Here is a 16,445-nt window from a genome sequence, read left to right as displayed (position 1 = left end):
CGCCGCCGCGGGCGCCCATTGGCTGCGGCGGAAGCGGCTCCGTCCAATAGGAGCGCGGCGGCAGCACGCGGGCGATGGAAGAGGTGGCGGCGGCGGGGGAGGGAAAGCGGCCGGAGGGCTCGGCCAGGGGGGGCGGGGCCAGGGGTGACCGGCGGGGCATAGGGGGGGTCAGAGGTCAGGAGTCAAGGGTCGAACCGGGGGGGGGGCCGGGGGCAGCGGGCGGGCCTGCTGTCACCGGGCAAAGACCGGGCGGACCCCGTACCCCCCCCTTAGTGATACCCGGTTTTTGGGGGTGGGGACACACACACACTGGCCGCGGCGGCGCCTGGTTGGCCCCTTCCCGCTGTTACCGGGGCGGTGGCGGCGAAACCTTTCCCTGGAAACCGGCGGAGGCGGCTGAGTGGCTGCGCCCGCCCCGGGACCCGCCCCGAGACCCGCCCCGGCCCGGGGGGGGGGGAGATCCCCGACCGCCTCCGCCGATCGTCGCACAAGCCCGAACTTGTCCGGGGAGGAGCGGGGTTTGGGGAAGGGGGCGTGGCCCTTGACGTCACGGGCGGGAGGCGTGGAATGAGAAGTGAAGGGAAAGGGGGAAGGTAGGCGGGGCTTCGCCCCAGAGCGGGCAGGGTTCAGTCGCGCGCTGCCAGACCGAGCACGGTGCCGGTGCCGGTCGCAACGCGCCGCCCTGTCACGGTTCATGCAGCTGCAGTGAGTTGGGGGGGGGGCGGTGGTGGGTTGTTTGTTTTTTTTTCCGGGGGGGGGGGGTGTTGTCCCAGCAGAGGGTCCCGTGGGGAAACGGGGAGGGGGGTGGTGGGCAAGGTGAGGGGAGGGGGGTGTGTGCGGGTAAAGAGACACCCCCCCCCACACACACACACACGGTGTTGGGGGGGGGCGGGTCACCGGGGGTCCCGGCGGGTCGCTGCCCGGTTTGTTTACAAACAGCTCCCGCTCCCGAGGGCGCCCCCTGGCGGGCACGGGAAAACGTTGGGGTTGTGGTGGGGGGGGGTCGTCCCGCCACGCGTGGGGTTCCCCCCCCCCCCCCAAAAAAAAAAAAAAACAACAACCCATACAGAGCCCCCCGGGTGCGATGGCCAGACCGCTGCGGGAAGGGAGCCTCGGCGAGCCTCCAGCCCCCCTGCCTGCACATCCTGCCTGCAGGGGGGGGGGGGGAGCGTTGGCCCTGCCTGCACATCCTGCCTGCAGGGGGGAGAGGGGGGGGGGCGTTGGTCCTGCGTGGGGATCCCCCCCCCCTCACGCCCCCCCCCAGTCGTCATCCCCGTTTGAGCTGCGCTTGTCCCGGGGCTCCCCCCCCCAACTTCGTTCTCTATCGCTGCGGGACACGGGGAACCCCTGGCGCTGCCCACGGTGAGTGTCGCGGGGGGGGGGGGGGGGGGGTCCACGCCCCCTTGGGGGGGGGGATCCGTACCCCCCCCCCAGAGCCAGTTTGCTGCCAGCTCGTTTTGGCAGGCAGCGAGTCAGGGCATGACCCCCCCCACTCGTGTTTTGGGGGGCCACGTGGGGGCGGGGTGGGCAGCTGCTTGTGCCCCCCCCCCCAAAAGCGCTGGGAATTGTTCTGGGCTTTCCTGTTGACAAGCCCCCCCCCCCCCATCCTGGTGCAGGCAGCACAGGCAGTGCTGCCCTGCCTGCTGCTTTGGGGGGGGGGGGGGGGTGTGTGTGCAGCCTGACCTTCCCCCCCCCAGGTGAGTTTCACCCCACGGAGGATGGGGACCACGAGGGACCCCCCCAAAGTGGGGGGAGCCGGGGGGAGGCTGTCCCCAACAGTCACCTCCCCAGGGGAGCCCCCGGTCCGGAGCAGGAGCTGGGCACCCGCCTGCGCCGTTTGGGTGACGCTTTCCAGCAGACCTATGAGCAGCAGGTAAGGGGGGGGCACCCCAAAATTTGGGGGAGCTCCCCCAGGGACGCTTTTGGAGGGGGGGCACCCCAAAAACCTGCATCCCCCCTCCTCCTCCTCCCATTCCTGGTGTTATTCCCTGTGATTTTTGCTCCCTGTGGGGATGGTGGCTGTTGTTTGGGGGGGGTGGGCACCCCAGGGATGCTTTTGGAGGGGGGCACCCCAAAATCTCACATCACCCCCATTCCCAGTGTTATTCCTTCCTATTCCCAGTGTTATTCCCTCTGCTTTTTGCTCGCTGCAGGGAAGGAGGGGGGCTGTTAATTTGGGGGGCACCCCCAAATTAGGCAGCCCCCCCAAAAAAAGGCACCATTGGCTTGTTTGCACGTGCGCATGCGAGCCAGCCGCTGACTCACAACCTATAAATAGCAGCGGGTCTATGAGGCAGGGAGCCAGCAGCAGCGCGAGGGTGGGGGGGACCCCCTAAAAAACAGCCCCCCCAAATAAACACAACACCCCCCCAATTAACACACACCCCACACACACACACACTAATTAAGATTTCTCAGCAGCAGCGGGAGCAGCGGGGCGGCGTCGGCGGCGTTTTTTGGGGTCACCTTTACCGCCTGGTCTCACAGTTGCTGGGAGCCGTCTACAACCTGCAGGCAGCTGCCTTGCCCGCGCGGGAAGCCAACTAGCCCTGCTTGTGCTTTCCTGCCTGCAAGGACTAACCCCCCCCCCGGCCCCCTGCTTCACCACCACCACCGTGAAGAGAAGCTGCCCCATGCTGCAGCTCCCGGGGGGTCACTGCTGCATCATCATCTGACCCCCCCCCCAATTTCTATTTATTTAATTTATTGGGGTTTTTTGGTTGGGGGGGGCTATGGGGGGGGACACGACATGGGGTGGGGGGGCACCCCCAGGTCCCCCCCCCTTCCAAATACAGTGCTCCTGCGGTCACAGCCCTCCCTCCCTGCTCTGGTCGGGCTTCCCCATGGTGGGGCACACAGCACTCTGTATATACTGTATGTTGGAACTGTATATAGGGGAGGGGGGGGGCTGTACATTATATATAGGGGAGGCAGTGTATATGGGAGGGCTGTATATAGGGGAAGACAGCGGTTGTATATGATCAGTTACTTTTTTTGTATGTTTCTTTTCAATAAAATGAATCTAAGGAGGGCATGCAGCAGCAGTGCTGGGGGGGGGGTTGGAGGGATCCATAGGGTTTGAGGGTGCAGGGGTTAGTGGGGCCCAGGGGGTTTGGGGGGCTGCAGTGTTTTGGGGTCCATGGGGTTTGGGGGTCCATCAGGTGGGGGGCTGCAGGGTTTGGGGGGACTGCAGCTTTTGGAGGTCCATGGGTTTTGTGGCTGTGAGGTTGGAGGGTCTGTGGGGTTTAGGGATGCAGGGGTTTGACAGGCCACAGGGTTTCAGGTCCACAGCATTGGGATTCTGTGAGGGCCATAGGGTGTGAGGCTGCAGTGTTGGGGGGAAGGGGTCCACAAGGTTTGGGGAGCTGCAGGGGTTAGGGGGCCATGGGGTTTTGGGTTGCAGGGGTAGGGGACTGCAGGTTAAGAGTCCAAGGGGTTTGGGGGGACTCCAGCGTTAGCTCAGACTTCCCCCCCCCCCCGCACATGTTACAGCCAGCAACAGCTCAGCTCCAGCCCCAAAATAAACCACTTTTTAGAAATAAGATTTTATTAACCCAAAAAACCCCCATACAGAAGCACAGGGTGCCAGCCACACCCCAAATTTAGCCCATTACTGCTGGGGGGTAGGGTTTACCATCCCAACCCCCCAAAACCAAAAGGGGGGGGGGCTTGACACCCCCTCAAACCTGCCCCAAGCTCAGCTGGGGCCCAGGCACTCCACGATCCCATTGCCTTTGATGCCGTTGAAGAAGAAGTAGTTGTTGTGGGGGGGGGTCCCGCTGGGACAGGGCCTGGGCAGGGGGGAATACAGGGTTTTTTGGGGGGGGGCAGGGGGGAAAAGCGTATGCCATGCAGGACATCCCCCCCCCAAGCATCACTACAGCCCCCCCAAAAAAACACAGCCACTACCTTGACCACCTCCTGGCCCAGGACACCTCCGACCACGGCACAGACAGGAGCCATTTCAGAGAAGCAGTAGCTGGAAGGAAGAAAAAGAAATTCAACCAGCAAAACCCAGAAAAGTGGCAGTTCCCCCCCCAGAAAAAGCTTCTGGGTCTCACTAAAACACCCAGGTTTCCCCCCAAAAGGAGCCGGAGGTGACAGGGACACAACACCGGTGCATCCCCCTCACGTGCTTCGTGCCACCCTGCTAAAAATAAGCCCCTCAAAATGCCGGCCCTGCATCATCTGTCCATCCCCCACCGCTGCAGCACATTCCCGCCATTCACGGTGGGCAGCGTGTGGCAACATGTAGGCAGGGATGGGGAGTTCCCAGTGAATGTGCCAGGAACCCTCCCGGGGTTGACACCGGGGTTTGGCATCACCGCAAGGACATATGTGGTGGGGATGGCAGGGGGGATTTCTCTATACCGGCGTGGTCCCAAGGTCCTGGCAGAGCTGGCTGGGATGGCTCGGAACGAGCCGGAATCTGGCCTAGCATCAAGCCCACGGCACCAGAGGCCTTGGGGAAGGCGGTGAACCTCCTCTACCAAGCCATTAATCCCCAGTGAGGGTAACCCAGAGGAAAAGCAAGGACACACGGGGCAGGCAGTGGCTCAGGTCACCACCATTGTCCTCCCAGTGAGATGCATGGTGAAACGGGTGTCAGGTGGTGCTGGAGCTTCTCCAGCACCTGGCAATCCAGCAGGAAAGGAGCAATTTATGGCTAACGAGGCACTGGTGATGTGCTCAGCTCCCCACCGCACCTGACAAATTCATCTGGCAGCAGGTCAGCGCCAACCCCCAGTGACTCCAGGGCATCATGGCGGATCCGGAGCAGCAGCTTAGAGTCCTCAGCATAGTTTTGGGGGGAAGGATCCCGGCTGTTATCCGTCCGAAACTTCAACAGCACTGGGGGGGGGGGGGAGTCACCCCATTGTCGGCTCCAGGTGCCAGCGTGCATCCGAGGGGCTGCCGGCAATTTGGGAGAAACCGAGGGAAGCACACACCTGGTTTGGCAACCAGCCGAAGCCAAATTTCCCGATGCCAGCAGGGAAAAGCAGCGGGAATTAAAAGGCAGGGACTTACCTTGGAGGAGGAAATAATCCAGGGTGGTGCGTTTCAGCACTGCCTTCGCCTTCTCCCCGCTCCAGTTGACAGCCAGGGCTTCCTTCAGCTGGCAGAAAACCACGTGCTGCAAGGGAAGAGTTCGTGGATCGGGGGGGGGTGTCCTTCACCACGAGGGCAGAAAAAAGCTCCCCCACTCCTTCCCCCAGCAAAGCAACCCAGCACCGATCCCCCCAGCCCCGTCTTGATGGCACAAGGATCCCTTCTGAGATGAGGTCAGTAAGCAAACAGTGACGCCAAGACTGGGGAAACAAAAGGCACTTTCTCCTCCTCATCATCACGGGGAGGACAGCATGCTGCCACTCGTTTGCAGCGGATGGCTCTCACCTGCATCGTCATCCGTCCCCCGTCCCCAATTGCCTCCCCATTTAGCTCAGCAAGGGGAGCCGGACACGGCAGCGGGGACGAGCACAAGAGCCAGGCCACAGCAGAGGAGAAATAATAGTCTTTTTTCACACAGGGGCAGGAGGGAGACAGGAGAACAGGACTGCCCTCTTCGCACAATGACTTTGGCGTCCAGGCACAAAACCCTTGGGGATTGTGTCTCCGCAAAGCTTAACCCGACGGGAGGACATCTCAGCGAGCCACTCAATTAAAAGATTTTTAAGGTAACACTAATAGCCCTCAGCGTTGGAGCTTAGGATGGGATGGGGTTTACTGAGTGTAAAGTCTGGAGTCTTTGGAAAAACCAGCTCCGAACCTCAGAGGTATTAAACAAGGGAGTTTGAAACTCTTGCCGACGTGAAGCCTGCCCGCTCCCGTACGGATACAGGGAAAAGGCTTGGCGGAGCCCCAGCCCTCTCTTGGCATGCAGGCTCTGGCATCTCAGAAACAGATCTGGAGGAATTTGCCATATCCGAACCCATCACGCCCGGAATCGTGCCCCGTGCCCCCCTCCCCCCCCCCACCCCTGCCTCCAAATTGCAGGAGGGTGACAGCTGGTTCGATCGGCATCCAGGGAATATTCCCAGACCTCCGAGGGGAAGCTGCACCCTCTAAGCTATGGGGTTGGGGGAAGTAAAAGGGACACAAAAGGGTGTTAATCTGCTGGCTCAGCTTGCATTCTCCTCATAGCCAGATAAAGTCGAGGGGGATTTCCACTCCTCTGTTAAATTTCCAGCTGGGAGACCAAAACAATGCCCAGGCCCAAGGCATTTAAATGTGAAAAGGTTTTGCTTTGGAGCAGATTTCGCTCCCCCCCCCAAAGACATGGAAAACCTTCAGGAGTCCCACTTAAAGGGAGCTCAGCTATCAGCTGACAGCAATAATGCCGCTTTTATGGCCTGAGACACAAAAAGCTGGAGCCCCCCCAGTTAAGGCTGTTACAACTCCCCTTCCCCCATCAAAACCAGTATAAAAGTGCTTTATACCAGTACAGCCACAGAGGAAACAAAAAAGCAGCGAGGTGGGAGCACCCAGAGGGGTTTTTTATGGTGGGGGGGGGGGGGTGGGTATCCTCCCCCCAAAAAAAAGCCTTCTCTGGGATGGCCCATGAGCGTCTCACTTCTCAGCAAGGAGGGAACAGCAGCGCAGGGTGAAGATCCAGCCGGCGAGATGCCAAAAACTCACCTGGGAAGCCGACAGAAGCCATCCTGCCGCAGCTAAAATGCGGCCAAGCTGCCCAGATAACCCCCTCCGGCTCTCCCTCAGCCAAACTGACACATGCTTCAGGTCTCGGAGGTCTCTGTGGGCTTTTTATTCACTCACCTTTTTCACCATGGTTGTCTCCGATGAGTCGAGTTTGGCTTTTTTGGTGTCTAGCCCATCTTCCACACCTGGGCTGACTTTGGCGACCTTGGTTTTCTCTCTATGGAGGAAAAAAAATTGAGCTCGCTTTGAGAAACCACGATCCTCCTTCGTGCTGCTCAGCAGCAAACAGTCTTTTATGACTCTTAAAGATTTAAAATCTCCTGAAAGCAGGCAGCCTCCCCGAGTGGGTGAAGGCAGCCGAAACACCAATGCCCTTCTTGTGGGGCCGGTTCTCCTCTCGCCACCCACTCCCCCTGACTCACTCCACAAATTCGTGTTCCCCAAGGTCAGCAAACATATAGCCGTGGTAGCCGAAAACATCACCAGTGAAGAACTTGACGCCGTTCTTGTGGCAAATCTGGTCGATCTTCACCATAACATCCCGGGAGCAACAGGTTAGGCAGACCTACAGGCAGAAATTTGAACATTTACCCCCCCTCCCCGTTTCCCTCCTCACGGGGTTATTAGGGGTGTGTGAAATCTTCCCTGCCTTCCTGGGGCAGCGGGGAAGGTTCCAGGTAGATTTGCCGTTTCATTCACAGCGGGGCACACCGCTCGGGGTAATTATCAATTTTCCCCTCCCATTCACACGGGCTAATTCCAGCAACCTCCACTCCGGGGATAATTAGGAGGTTAGGGGATACGGCATCCCGTTTCCAGATAATGTCGGTGGGAATTGGGGGACGAAGCTAAATATGGGTATTTTTAAAACGCAGGGCCTGTCTATCCTGGGAGCAGAGCAGGATACGTACCCTGGGGTAGCTCCCCGCAGGGCCACATTATTATAATCAGCGCTTTACGTTTCCCTCAACAGCTCCTGCCGCCCTGCAGTCAGGCAGGGAAGGCAGGAGCAGGCAGCTGATCCACAGGAGCTGCAATACCTGGATGCGTTCCTCCTCCTCCCTTCATTTTCAGAGCCGCTGCCAGATTTTTCACCATCCGGCAGGAACGCTGAATTGGGAAGCCGCATTGGCTGCGGTTCCTACAACTACCAGCCCCATCGCGCCCAAAAAAAGCAGGCAGCCGCTGCCTGATGCGACCTACAGAGGAGACCAGAAGGGGAACAGATGCCATTTGCGAACAGTCAGGCAGCTCAACCTGTAACCGCAGCACAAAAATTCACGCCAACAGGCAGGCAGCTGCCCACAGCTCAAGGATAGACGCTCTCAGGCGCTAACGCAATCAGAATAAAAGAGCAATTAGCGAGCAGACTTATTACTAAGTCAACAAACCCCTTCTCCTCCGACCTTTCTCTCCCCCTGCCACACGTACTGCGTCGAACTGGGTGAAGAACTCTTCGGGCTTGCTCTCCACGCTCTCGGGGTCAGCTTTTACGTCCACCATGGGATTGAGGTTCTGCATCCGCTCCAGTGAGGCTTCAGCTCTGTTGCGGCCCAAGGAACCCACAGGGATGAGGAACTGAGCTCGTGTGTCCTCTTGGGAAACCTGAAACAGGAGAAAACGGAGAGATTAGTCTTCCCACAGACTCAGGCAGGGTGGAAAAAGCCCCCAGGGAGAATTACAGCGGGTGCTGCACAAGCGGGAACTCACGCCTGGAAGGGAACAGCTAAGCGGTGCCATCCTCACCGCAGGAAAACTCATCACGAGATAACCAGAGGAAAAAAAATCTCTGGTTATTTTGCGCTATTTTTCAATCCCCCACAGCTTCGTTGCTTGCTTCTCCCCACTCCCGAGCTCACAGCTCCCTCTTGCGCCCGAGGAGACACCGTGCCATGACCTAGAGGCCATGCTCGTGTGAGAAACACATTCAGCCGGTGCCAGCGATGTTTGCCACAGGGCACAAAGCTCCAGATCGGGAATTAAAACCCACTGCAGAGTCTGTTTAGGGGTTCTGGGGTCCACGAGACTTGTGGCAGGAGCTTTGAGCCCCACATCTGCTTCATACATGCCTGCCAGCCCCAGATAAACATGGGAAGGGGCTGTCCTGACAGAGATAGACGGGAGAGGGCTGGGTGGAGAGTGCCAAAGTCATCACATGTCCCCAGAAACAAGCTGGCTTCTCAGAGTGGGGTGCAGCACCCAAGGATGTCCAGAAAGTGACAGGGCAAGCTATGGTTCAGCCCCCCAGCTCGAGAGCCGGTGGAGGAGCACAGCCTGGCATTTAGCTGCCACGTGAATGACTGGAAACGCAAACTCTACATGCCCCAAAAGGGAGTAATTCCACCCGAAGCAGAATGTTTATCCCAAAAAGCAGTGAGCAAGTTCTCCAGCGTTGGCACCACGCCGCACCGGGGGGGGGGGGGGGGGGGGGGGGGTTGGGAGCTCTGCTAACCAAAGCTGCAAGCTTCTCACCTGCTGATGGTCCAGCATGGTCAAGCCTTTGACTCCTGCCAAGATGAGATTCTTCGCCACTTCTGCTCCAAGACCCTTCATCCCCACCAGCAGCACCCGGGAAGCTCGTAACCTGTGGCAGAAACACTCAGTCAGTGTTAACGGCTCACGTGGAGTGTCCCCTGAGGGTTGGGGCGAAGGGGAATTGGTGCTCAGAGGGAAAACATGGTGGATAAATACGGCTGGACAGAAAAACCATGCTCCTTGGCATCCCTGCCTGGGAAAAAAAGCAGGTTTAACACAATTTGGAAGCAGAGAGAAACATGCAGGCTGTCAGGAGTGGGTAATTCAGGAAAATTCACAGAAAAAAGAGCGTTTGCAGCTTTGGAACAGGGCATAACTCTGAAGTCTTGCGCTGCTTTTCAGCGAACGGGAGGGGGGGGGTTGCAGGTTAATTACAACGCACGCTTCAGGGTTCCTAATAGCCCCCCCCCCCGAAAGGGCTGGGGGCTGGAGCTGCACCGGGATGTGGATAAATTATAATTAATGGGAAATTAATACATTTGTGTGTATATTTATTCCAGCACAAAACTGCGCGTGCAAGTTTTAAGTCTTCCGAGTAACTGACTGATGTGTTTGCCTTGCCTTTTATCATTTAGATATTGCCCCCCCCCCCCCAGCCTTGGAAGCCTGTTATTGATTAGTATGTATTGGTTTTCTGACAAAATCAAGTTTACTCAGCACCAAGTGATAGTCTGGGCTGTTAAACAGAGAGACTCCTGCTTTTTTGGCCTATTTTCACACTCGTTTTTATCTGCACCCAGCAACATCATTACATTTGTCTTCACATTCTGGGGTTGTTCCACTTTCTCCCAAACCAACCCCATTGCTGCTTCCCAGGGAACACCTAAGAAATTGGGAACCAGCAGAAATCTGGACAGCCTGCAGAAAAGGACCACAAAAAATAACTTGAAAGCTGAAAAAAAAAAAACAAACCCCTTATAGAGAAAATAGGGGCTGAGCAAGAAGGTTTCTAGCAGGGAAAGACCCAGGAACCAGCAAGTGGGAACAGATGCTTTGCAATTCCAGCTGGAAACGAATCAGAAGCCATTTATATTTTTTTTCTCTCTCTTTCCCCCACATCTTCAACTCCAGGAGGCACAAATTTCACCCAAATGTGCGCTACAGCAAGTTTGGCTAAGCCTGAGTTTCACAGGAGGTCAGGCAGAGACCCCACAGACCCCTATGGACCCTATAAGCTTACATACCCACCCCCGACCCCTCTCTGAAGCTGCTACAAAGCTCCTGAGGACCCCCCGCAGCGGCTACAGTTGCCACAGAAGTCCCTACACGGCCCTCCCGCACACTGTAGGGTCCCCATAGGCCCCCAAAAGTTCCTACAGGGCCCCCATAAGCCCCTGCAAGGCCCCCCTCACACTGCAGGGCTCCCATAAGCCCTTCCAAGCCCCCACCCAGGCCCTTAGAAACTTCTATACGGCCCCCTCACATTACAGGGCCCGCACAGGCCCCTCCAGGCCTCTACAGCCCCCCCCACAAGCTCCCTTCACATTGGAGGGCCCCCCCCAGCCCCTATAGGGCCCCCCACAAGCTCCTATACACCCCCATAAGGCCCCCCTCATATTACAAGGCCCCTATAAGGCCCTCACAAGCCCCTCCTCACATTGCGGGGCCCCTCCAAGCCCTATAGAGCCCCCCACAAGCCCCCCCCTCACATTGCAGGGGCCCTCCAGGGCCCTATAGGGCTCCCCACAAGCTCCTACAGGGTCCCACACAGGTTGCAGGGCCCCCAGAATCCCCCCACGGCCTCTCTAGGGCCCCCCCACAAGCTTCTCCAAGGCCCCACTCGGCCCTAGAGGGCCCCCCACAAGCTCCTACAAGGTCCCTCACAGGCTATGGGGCCCCTATAAGTCCATCCATGCCCCTATGAGGCCCCCCCAGAAGCCCCTCCAAAGCCCTCCTCACATTGCAGGGCCCCTCCATGCCCCTACAGAGCCCCTCACAAGCCCCTCCCCATATTGCAGGGCCCCTCCAGGGCCCTATACGACCCCCCCACAAGCTCCTCAAAGGCTCCTCTCATATTACAGGCCCCACACAAGCTCCTACAGGGTCCCTCACAGGCTGTGGGGCCCCTACAAGCTCCTCCAAGCCCCCCTCACATTACAGGGCCCCTATAGGGTTCCCCACAAGCTCCTACAGGGTCCCTCACAGGCTGTGGGGCACCTATAAATCCATCCAGGCTCCTATAGGGCCCCCCAGAAGCCCCTCCAAGGCCCCCCCCCATATTGCAGTGTCCCTCCAGTGCCCTATACGACCCCCCCACAAGCTCCTCCAAGGCCCCCCTCATATTACAGCCCCCCCCAAGCTCCTACAGGGTCCTTCACAGGCCGCAGGGCCCCCAGAAGCCCCCCCCCGACTTCCCCCGCAGGCCCCAGTCCCACTGACCGCTTCTGGGCCTCGAGCCCCCACAGCCGGATCTGCCGGTCATACTGTGCCACCTCCTCCTCGCTGAGGCCGCCCTCCTCCTTCTCCACCATCCCGCCGCCACCTCACGGCCGGGGCAGCGCCCCCTGGCGGCCCGCGCGAACGCCGCGCGGCACCCCGCACCGCTCCACGTCCACTGGAGAAGGGGAGGCAGGGAATCCTCTCCCCGGCCCGGAGAGCCCCGGCGGCCCCACACCCGCGACCCCACAGAAGAACCACCTCGAGTTGTTTCTTCCGCAGTTCCATCCCCGCGTGACCGCGTCGCTCGGCCTGGGGACCTCCCTATGCGCGCTCAGTTGCGCAGCTCCTCCCTCCTTCTCCCGCTCAGATGGACTCGTCCTCTCCTCACCTCCTCGGCACTTTTCGGGCGTTCCCGCCATCTCTCGTTCACCTTCGGCAACCTCCGGAGCTTTTCGTTAAGGACCGGAGGGGTGGGCGCTCGGGTTTGTTCCGGCGCCTCTCGGATTTTTCCGTCCCCGTTCGGGTTTTTCCGGCCTCCGTGCGGGGCGCTGCCTCGGCGCGGCTGCGTGCTGGTGGGCGCCATTTTGTGTGCCTGCCCGTGGAGCGCGGGGCGGGCGGGCGGATAAGCCGGGCCGTGCCGACCCGACCCGACCCCCGCGCTGTACAGTGACTGTGCCCCCCTGTTCGCCCCCTCTCCCCCCTTGCCCATGGCCGTGGAGAGCCCGAGTGTCCCCCCCGCCGCCGCCGCTTCCCCCCCCCAGCCCGCACTCCACCCCCCCTTCTCCGTCCTGCCACCACCACGACAGCGGCAGCTGCAGCCTCCCCCGGCCGCCGCCGCCGCTCCAACACCACCACGGCCCGGACGAAAGGTCCAGTAACCGCCTCTCCCGAGAGCCTCTCTGTCTGTCTGTGTCTGTCTGTCCGGCTCGCCGGACCAGGTTTGGGGGGGGGGGGGGGGAACGCGGGGCGACCGGTGGGGGGGGGGGAAGGGGCCTGGGGGGGGGGGGGGAAGGGGCCTGGGGAGGGGGGGGACAAGGCCTGAGGTGAGCGGGGGAGCCAGGGCGCAGGCCTGAGGCGGGCGGGGGGGGGGTAGGCCTGGCTTTGGGGGGGGAAGCGGGGCCCGGAGGGGGGGCTGCGAGGAGGAGGAGGAAGCGGGGCCAGAGGCAGGGACAGCCGGGGACATTTGGGGGGGGGGTGTCCTGGGTAGAGTAGGAGGCCGAGGGAGGAGGAGGGGAGGGGAGGGGAGGGAGGGGGGCCGCGGCCTGGGTAGAGCCGGGCCCTGAGGGCAGCGCAGGGCCTGGGGTACCATGGCGGGGGGGGGGGGGGGGATATTGGGGGGGTTTATGAGAGGAGCGAGGGTCTGGGAAAGGCCAGGGAGAGGGGTGGGGGGGGCTCCTAGCTGCTTTTTTTTTTTGGGGGGGGGGGTCCTTAATGAGGTCTTTAATGACGTTATTTCTCCTGGGCAGCGCTGGCCTCATTAACGTCCCCTTTGTCTTCCTGCTGCTTCTTAAAAATTATTCCTTGGCTCAAATCAGGGAGCGCAGGCAGGGGTAGGAAGGTAGCGACGGTTGGGGGTATGGGGTGGGGGGGGTGTTGGGGTGCAATAGCCTCCATCACCCCCCCCTTTGATAGAGAAAGGCTCATCTCCAGTGCTCCCAGGTATTAAAAAGTTTTTTAAAAAAAAAAATATATATATATCCCCCAGGAACCCCCTCTTTCCTCTGAGATGTATGTAAAGCACCTTCTTCCCCCTCCCCAAACATAACTTTAGCCGTTTCCTTTATTAGCACTTTTTTTTTCTTAGTTGAAACCATATAGCTAGAAAGTATCAGCAAAAATAAACAGCTTAAGCATGTATGTCTGGGGGAAAAAAAAAAGATAAAAAAAGAGCAAGGTTTGCTGCCTTCCCGCTCCCCTGGAGGGCAGGTATGCAGTACGGAGAGCTGCTTTTATGCATTAGCATGCCTTTGTCTCCGAGGAGATTTGTTTTCCATGTGATGCAGGGTTGGGTTTGTAAGTAAGCTCTTTTATTGAATAATCAAATGATACCTTTTCCTGCCTTTCCCCCCCGCCCCCCCCCACCACCACCAAGTCCTGAGATCATCTGCAGGGTACGTTTCGTGTAAGCAGTGAGTTGATACCATGTGTGTACAAACCAAGCAGAATTCTCCCCCTTTGTAATGACCGATAGAGTTATGCACCCCGCCAATGTGAACGTTTAAAAGACAAAAAAAGTCACAAAAGCACACAGTTTACTCCCAAATATGTCTGTTGTGACGTTTCCAGGTGAAGTAGCACTGAGATGCCTCGGTAAAACTCGTACCACTCTGACCCTTGATGCCATCTAGATGTAGGATGTGGATCCGTTGCTTTGTCTGCAAACTCCATCCTCATTCCATTACGTTGACTGTAAACCGGCTGCCCCTGGGTGCGGGTTTGCCCATAAAGCAGAAAAAGATGTTAAAAAGTTTTGTTAAACAACTCCAAAGTGTGTCAAAATGAAAAAAAAAAAAGGTGGCGAAGAAAGCACCGTTTCCCAAATGTCATCACACATTGTTCCCCCATCCCCATGTACAGACTCGTGTTGGATAATTAGAGAAATTGAAGTAGCGATGTACAGTGCAAGCACCCAGTTTGTAACAAATCTTGTTAGCGTCCTTGATTTTCCTTCTCCCTTTCTTTTCCTTTGTCAATCAGGTGCGTTATGAAAAGCTCAAGTTTGTTCCTCACGCTACTTCACACAATTCAAGTTCGAAGTAAGAACACCATGCACAGTGTTGGGTATTTCTCCCCCTCCCCATCCAACTAATTTAATTTCTTGGGTTAGTTTTTCCTGGAGACCAAAACCACACACTTTTGCCCCTTTTCGTCCAGCTTACATTGTTCTCAGGTGAAAAAAAACCCAGTGTTTCCTCTAAGCACACCGATACAGTTGTGTGAAATTGTGGTGGTTTGTTTCCCTCTTGTCTTTATTCCCTAAAAAAAGAAAGAAAAAGGTGTATACATCTGCTTAAACTGTTAAAATAATGCAAGCACTTGGTATAGCAAATTAGAGGGCTTTTCATTATAGATTTAATTGCATTCCAGAAAGGGGTTTTCACATAAAACAATATCCAGTGGTCTTTTATGCCTTTTTGTCGCTGTTTTTAAATGTTTTATGATGGTCCCTGTACCTTCTGTGGCTTAACTTTGCCATGAAATCATAAATCTGGGATTTTTTTTTTTTTCCCCTTCGATCAAAGGTCCACTATCAGAGCTTGAAAATGTTACTGGTCTGGCCAAAATATTTTTAGTTCAGAGAGAGTGGGACCTCATAGCACTGATTTTCCCCCCTAATATATTAAATTAGTAACTTTGTTCTGTTATTTTACTAAATGTACGTACATGTTAAGCTTTATACTTCCACTCTTGATCCCAGAAAAATCGAAACTGGTTTTTGATTGTCTGCTGCTAACAGCATAAGCGATTTTTTTATCCATACCAAGATGAGTTGGAAAGGACAGATGCGGCAGAAAAGAAAGAAAATAGGCTGCCGGAACACTTTAGGTTAATTTTCTCCCTTTTGAGGGATGAAAGAATCAGGAATTGTTCGAATGTCAGGAGTTTTCAGGGATTGTACTGCCAAGTTTACAGTTGTTGTTGACTGGTTCCATAAAGTGAGTAGTATTTTTTTTTTTTATATAGTTGAATATTAGCTGTAGGAGTCAAACTTCTTGTTTGGGGCTTTTCCTTGTGCCTTGCTTCCCCTGACCCATTTTTAATTGGGCTCAAACTCCTAGCGCTCACGATTTGCTAGAGATTACCTTTTTAATTGTGCAAACACTCAGGCAGGCATTTAACATCGGTACCGTGAGTAGCTCCCTGGAAAATTGGAGCAACTTCTGATAGCAAAGCAAAGCACCCGCCAGGAATTTTTTTTGCAGGGACAGGTTTTTTTTCTAAGGGCATAATTGTTCGGCTGAGGCTCCTTGGGTCAAGTGAGGCTTTGTTATACAGGGTTAAAGGAAGGGCTAAAGCAAATCCCAGACCCCAGCGTCTTTTTTTTTCAGGGCCTGGGATGTATCCCGTTGCTGTGGCATCAACTGTGCTGTGGCAGTGAGGACGTCAGCACTCAGCGTTAGGATTTCACTGAAGGATTCGGATAGGAGGAGCGGGAAGCAGCTAACCTGTGAGCAGAGAGGACGTTCAGAATTAGTAGCTGAATCGAGCACATTCCCTGAGAAATCTTGAGTTGTGACCAAATAGCGCTTGAAAGTTTCCCTTAATATAAACATCGCTTAAAAACATGGATTTTAGGGATGTTAGGAGGAGGATTTGCCCCAGTTACAGCCAGGAGTAGGCTAAAGGGATCTCTCTCCAAGCCTCTTATAAATTGGTACAACATGTATGTTACCATAATGAAAAAAAAAAAACAAACCCAACTGTATAGAAGATATAAAAAGCTGATAAATTTTAATGACTTCTGCCCCAGTCCATACAGTATGAATGAGGCAGCGTGGCCCCGCTGCCTTCAAAGCAGTGCTTCTTTTATTTCTTGATTGATGTATTTCCCCTGGTTTCCACTTGGAATAAATTGTAAGGTGGCCACGCTGGCGGGCCAGAGGAGAGCTTAGTTCCTTTGGGATTATTCTGGAATAGTCAGTGTTTTGGTGAAAGAATAGAGATCTCGCTGAATAATTTTCTCCGGTGCGGAGCATGCAGGTGTGATGCTGGGGGTAGGATATGTTTCCTCCGAGCAAGTTGTTGGCGAGGCAGTAAACTTCTGCTGAAGCGTTAAATGTGTGATTAATAACCTTTAGCTGGATGTAGAGGTCAGTCTGAAAAGCCTGGCCTTGTGTTTTCATTAGAAAACCTTAAAATGCAGAGAATGAGCA

General features: G+C 56.4%; 2 protein-coding genes and 1 long non-coding RNA gene across 4 annotated transcripts; 2 read left to right on the top strand and 1 right to left on the bottom strand.

Annotated features, from left to right (window-relative positions):
- Positions 1-592: 592 nt before the first annotated feature.
- Positions 593-2,735, top strand: LOC115337671. 2 transcript variants are annotated; one of them, XM_030006030.1, is made up of 4 exons: positions 593-705; positions 1,070-1,362; positions 1,698-1,873; positions 2,425-2,735. In XM_030006030.1, the coding sequence occupies exons 1-4, from the start codon at positions 695-697 to the stop codon at positions 2,545-2,547; spliced, it is 603 nt and encodes a 200-aa protein (XP_029861890.1). In that variant the 5' UTR covers positions 593-694; the 3' UTR covers positions 2,548-2,735. The 2 variants fall into 2 exon arrangements, with proteins under 2 accessions (XP_029861890.1, XP_029861889.1); XM_030006029.1 differs by having other exon boundaries at positions 2,422-2,735.
- A 788-nt stretch (positions 2,736-3,523) lies between these two features.
- Positions 3,524-11,817, bottom strand: LOC115337670 (SUMO-activating enzyme subunit 1-like). Its single transcript, XM_030006028.2, is given in 10 exon segments — positions 3,524-3,772; positions 3,774-3,791; positions 3,910-3,979; positions 4,707-4,851; positions 5,029-5,134; positions 6,775-6,874; positions 7,080-7,222; positions 8,089-8,262; positions 9,130-9,241; positions 11,572-11,817. Coding segments are annotated over 10 exon segments (1,035 nt in total). The 5' UTR covers positions 11,664-11,817; the 3' UTR covers positions 3,524-3,697.
- Positions 11,818-12,332: 515 nt separating this feature from the next.
- Positions 12,333-15,987, top strand: LOC121233085. The gene is made up of 2 exons (XR_005931866.1): positions 12,333-12,440; positions 13,858-15,987. It is a non-coding gene; the product is annotated as an uncharacterized LOC121233085 (long non-coding RNA).
- Positions 15,988-16,445: the final 458 nt, after the last annotated feature.

Source organism: Aquila chrysaetos, unplaced genomic scaffold (assembly GCF_900496995.4).
Source record: "Aquila chrysaetos chrysaetos unplaced genomic scaffold, bAquChr1.4, whole genome shotgun sequence".
Classification (NCBI taxonomy): Eukaryota; Metazoa; Chordata; class Aves; order Accipitriformes; family Accipitridae; genus Aquila; species Aquila chrysaetos.
The sequence above is the reverse complement of the archived record's forward strand: the minus strand, read 5'-3'. Positions and strand labels throughout refer to the sequence as shown.

What these genes read in the sequence shown, in the direction of transcription:
- LOC115337671 (XM_030006029.1), top strand. An exon ending in AACCCCTGGCGCTGCCCACG is followed by an intron (nt 1,363 to 1,697) that starts GTGAGTGTCGCG and finishes TCCCCCCCCCAG; the next exon opens with GTGAGTTTCACCCCACGGAG. An exon ending in AGCAGACCTATGAGCAGCAG is followed by an intron (nt 1,874 to 2,421) that starts GTAAGGGGGGGG and finishes ATTTCTCAGCAG; the next exon opens with CAGCGGGAGCAGCGGGGCGG.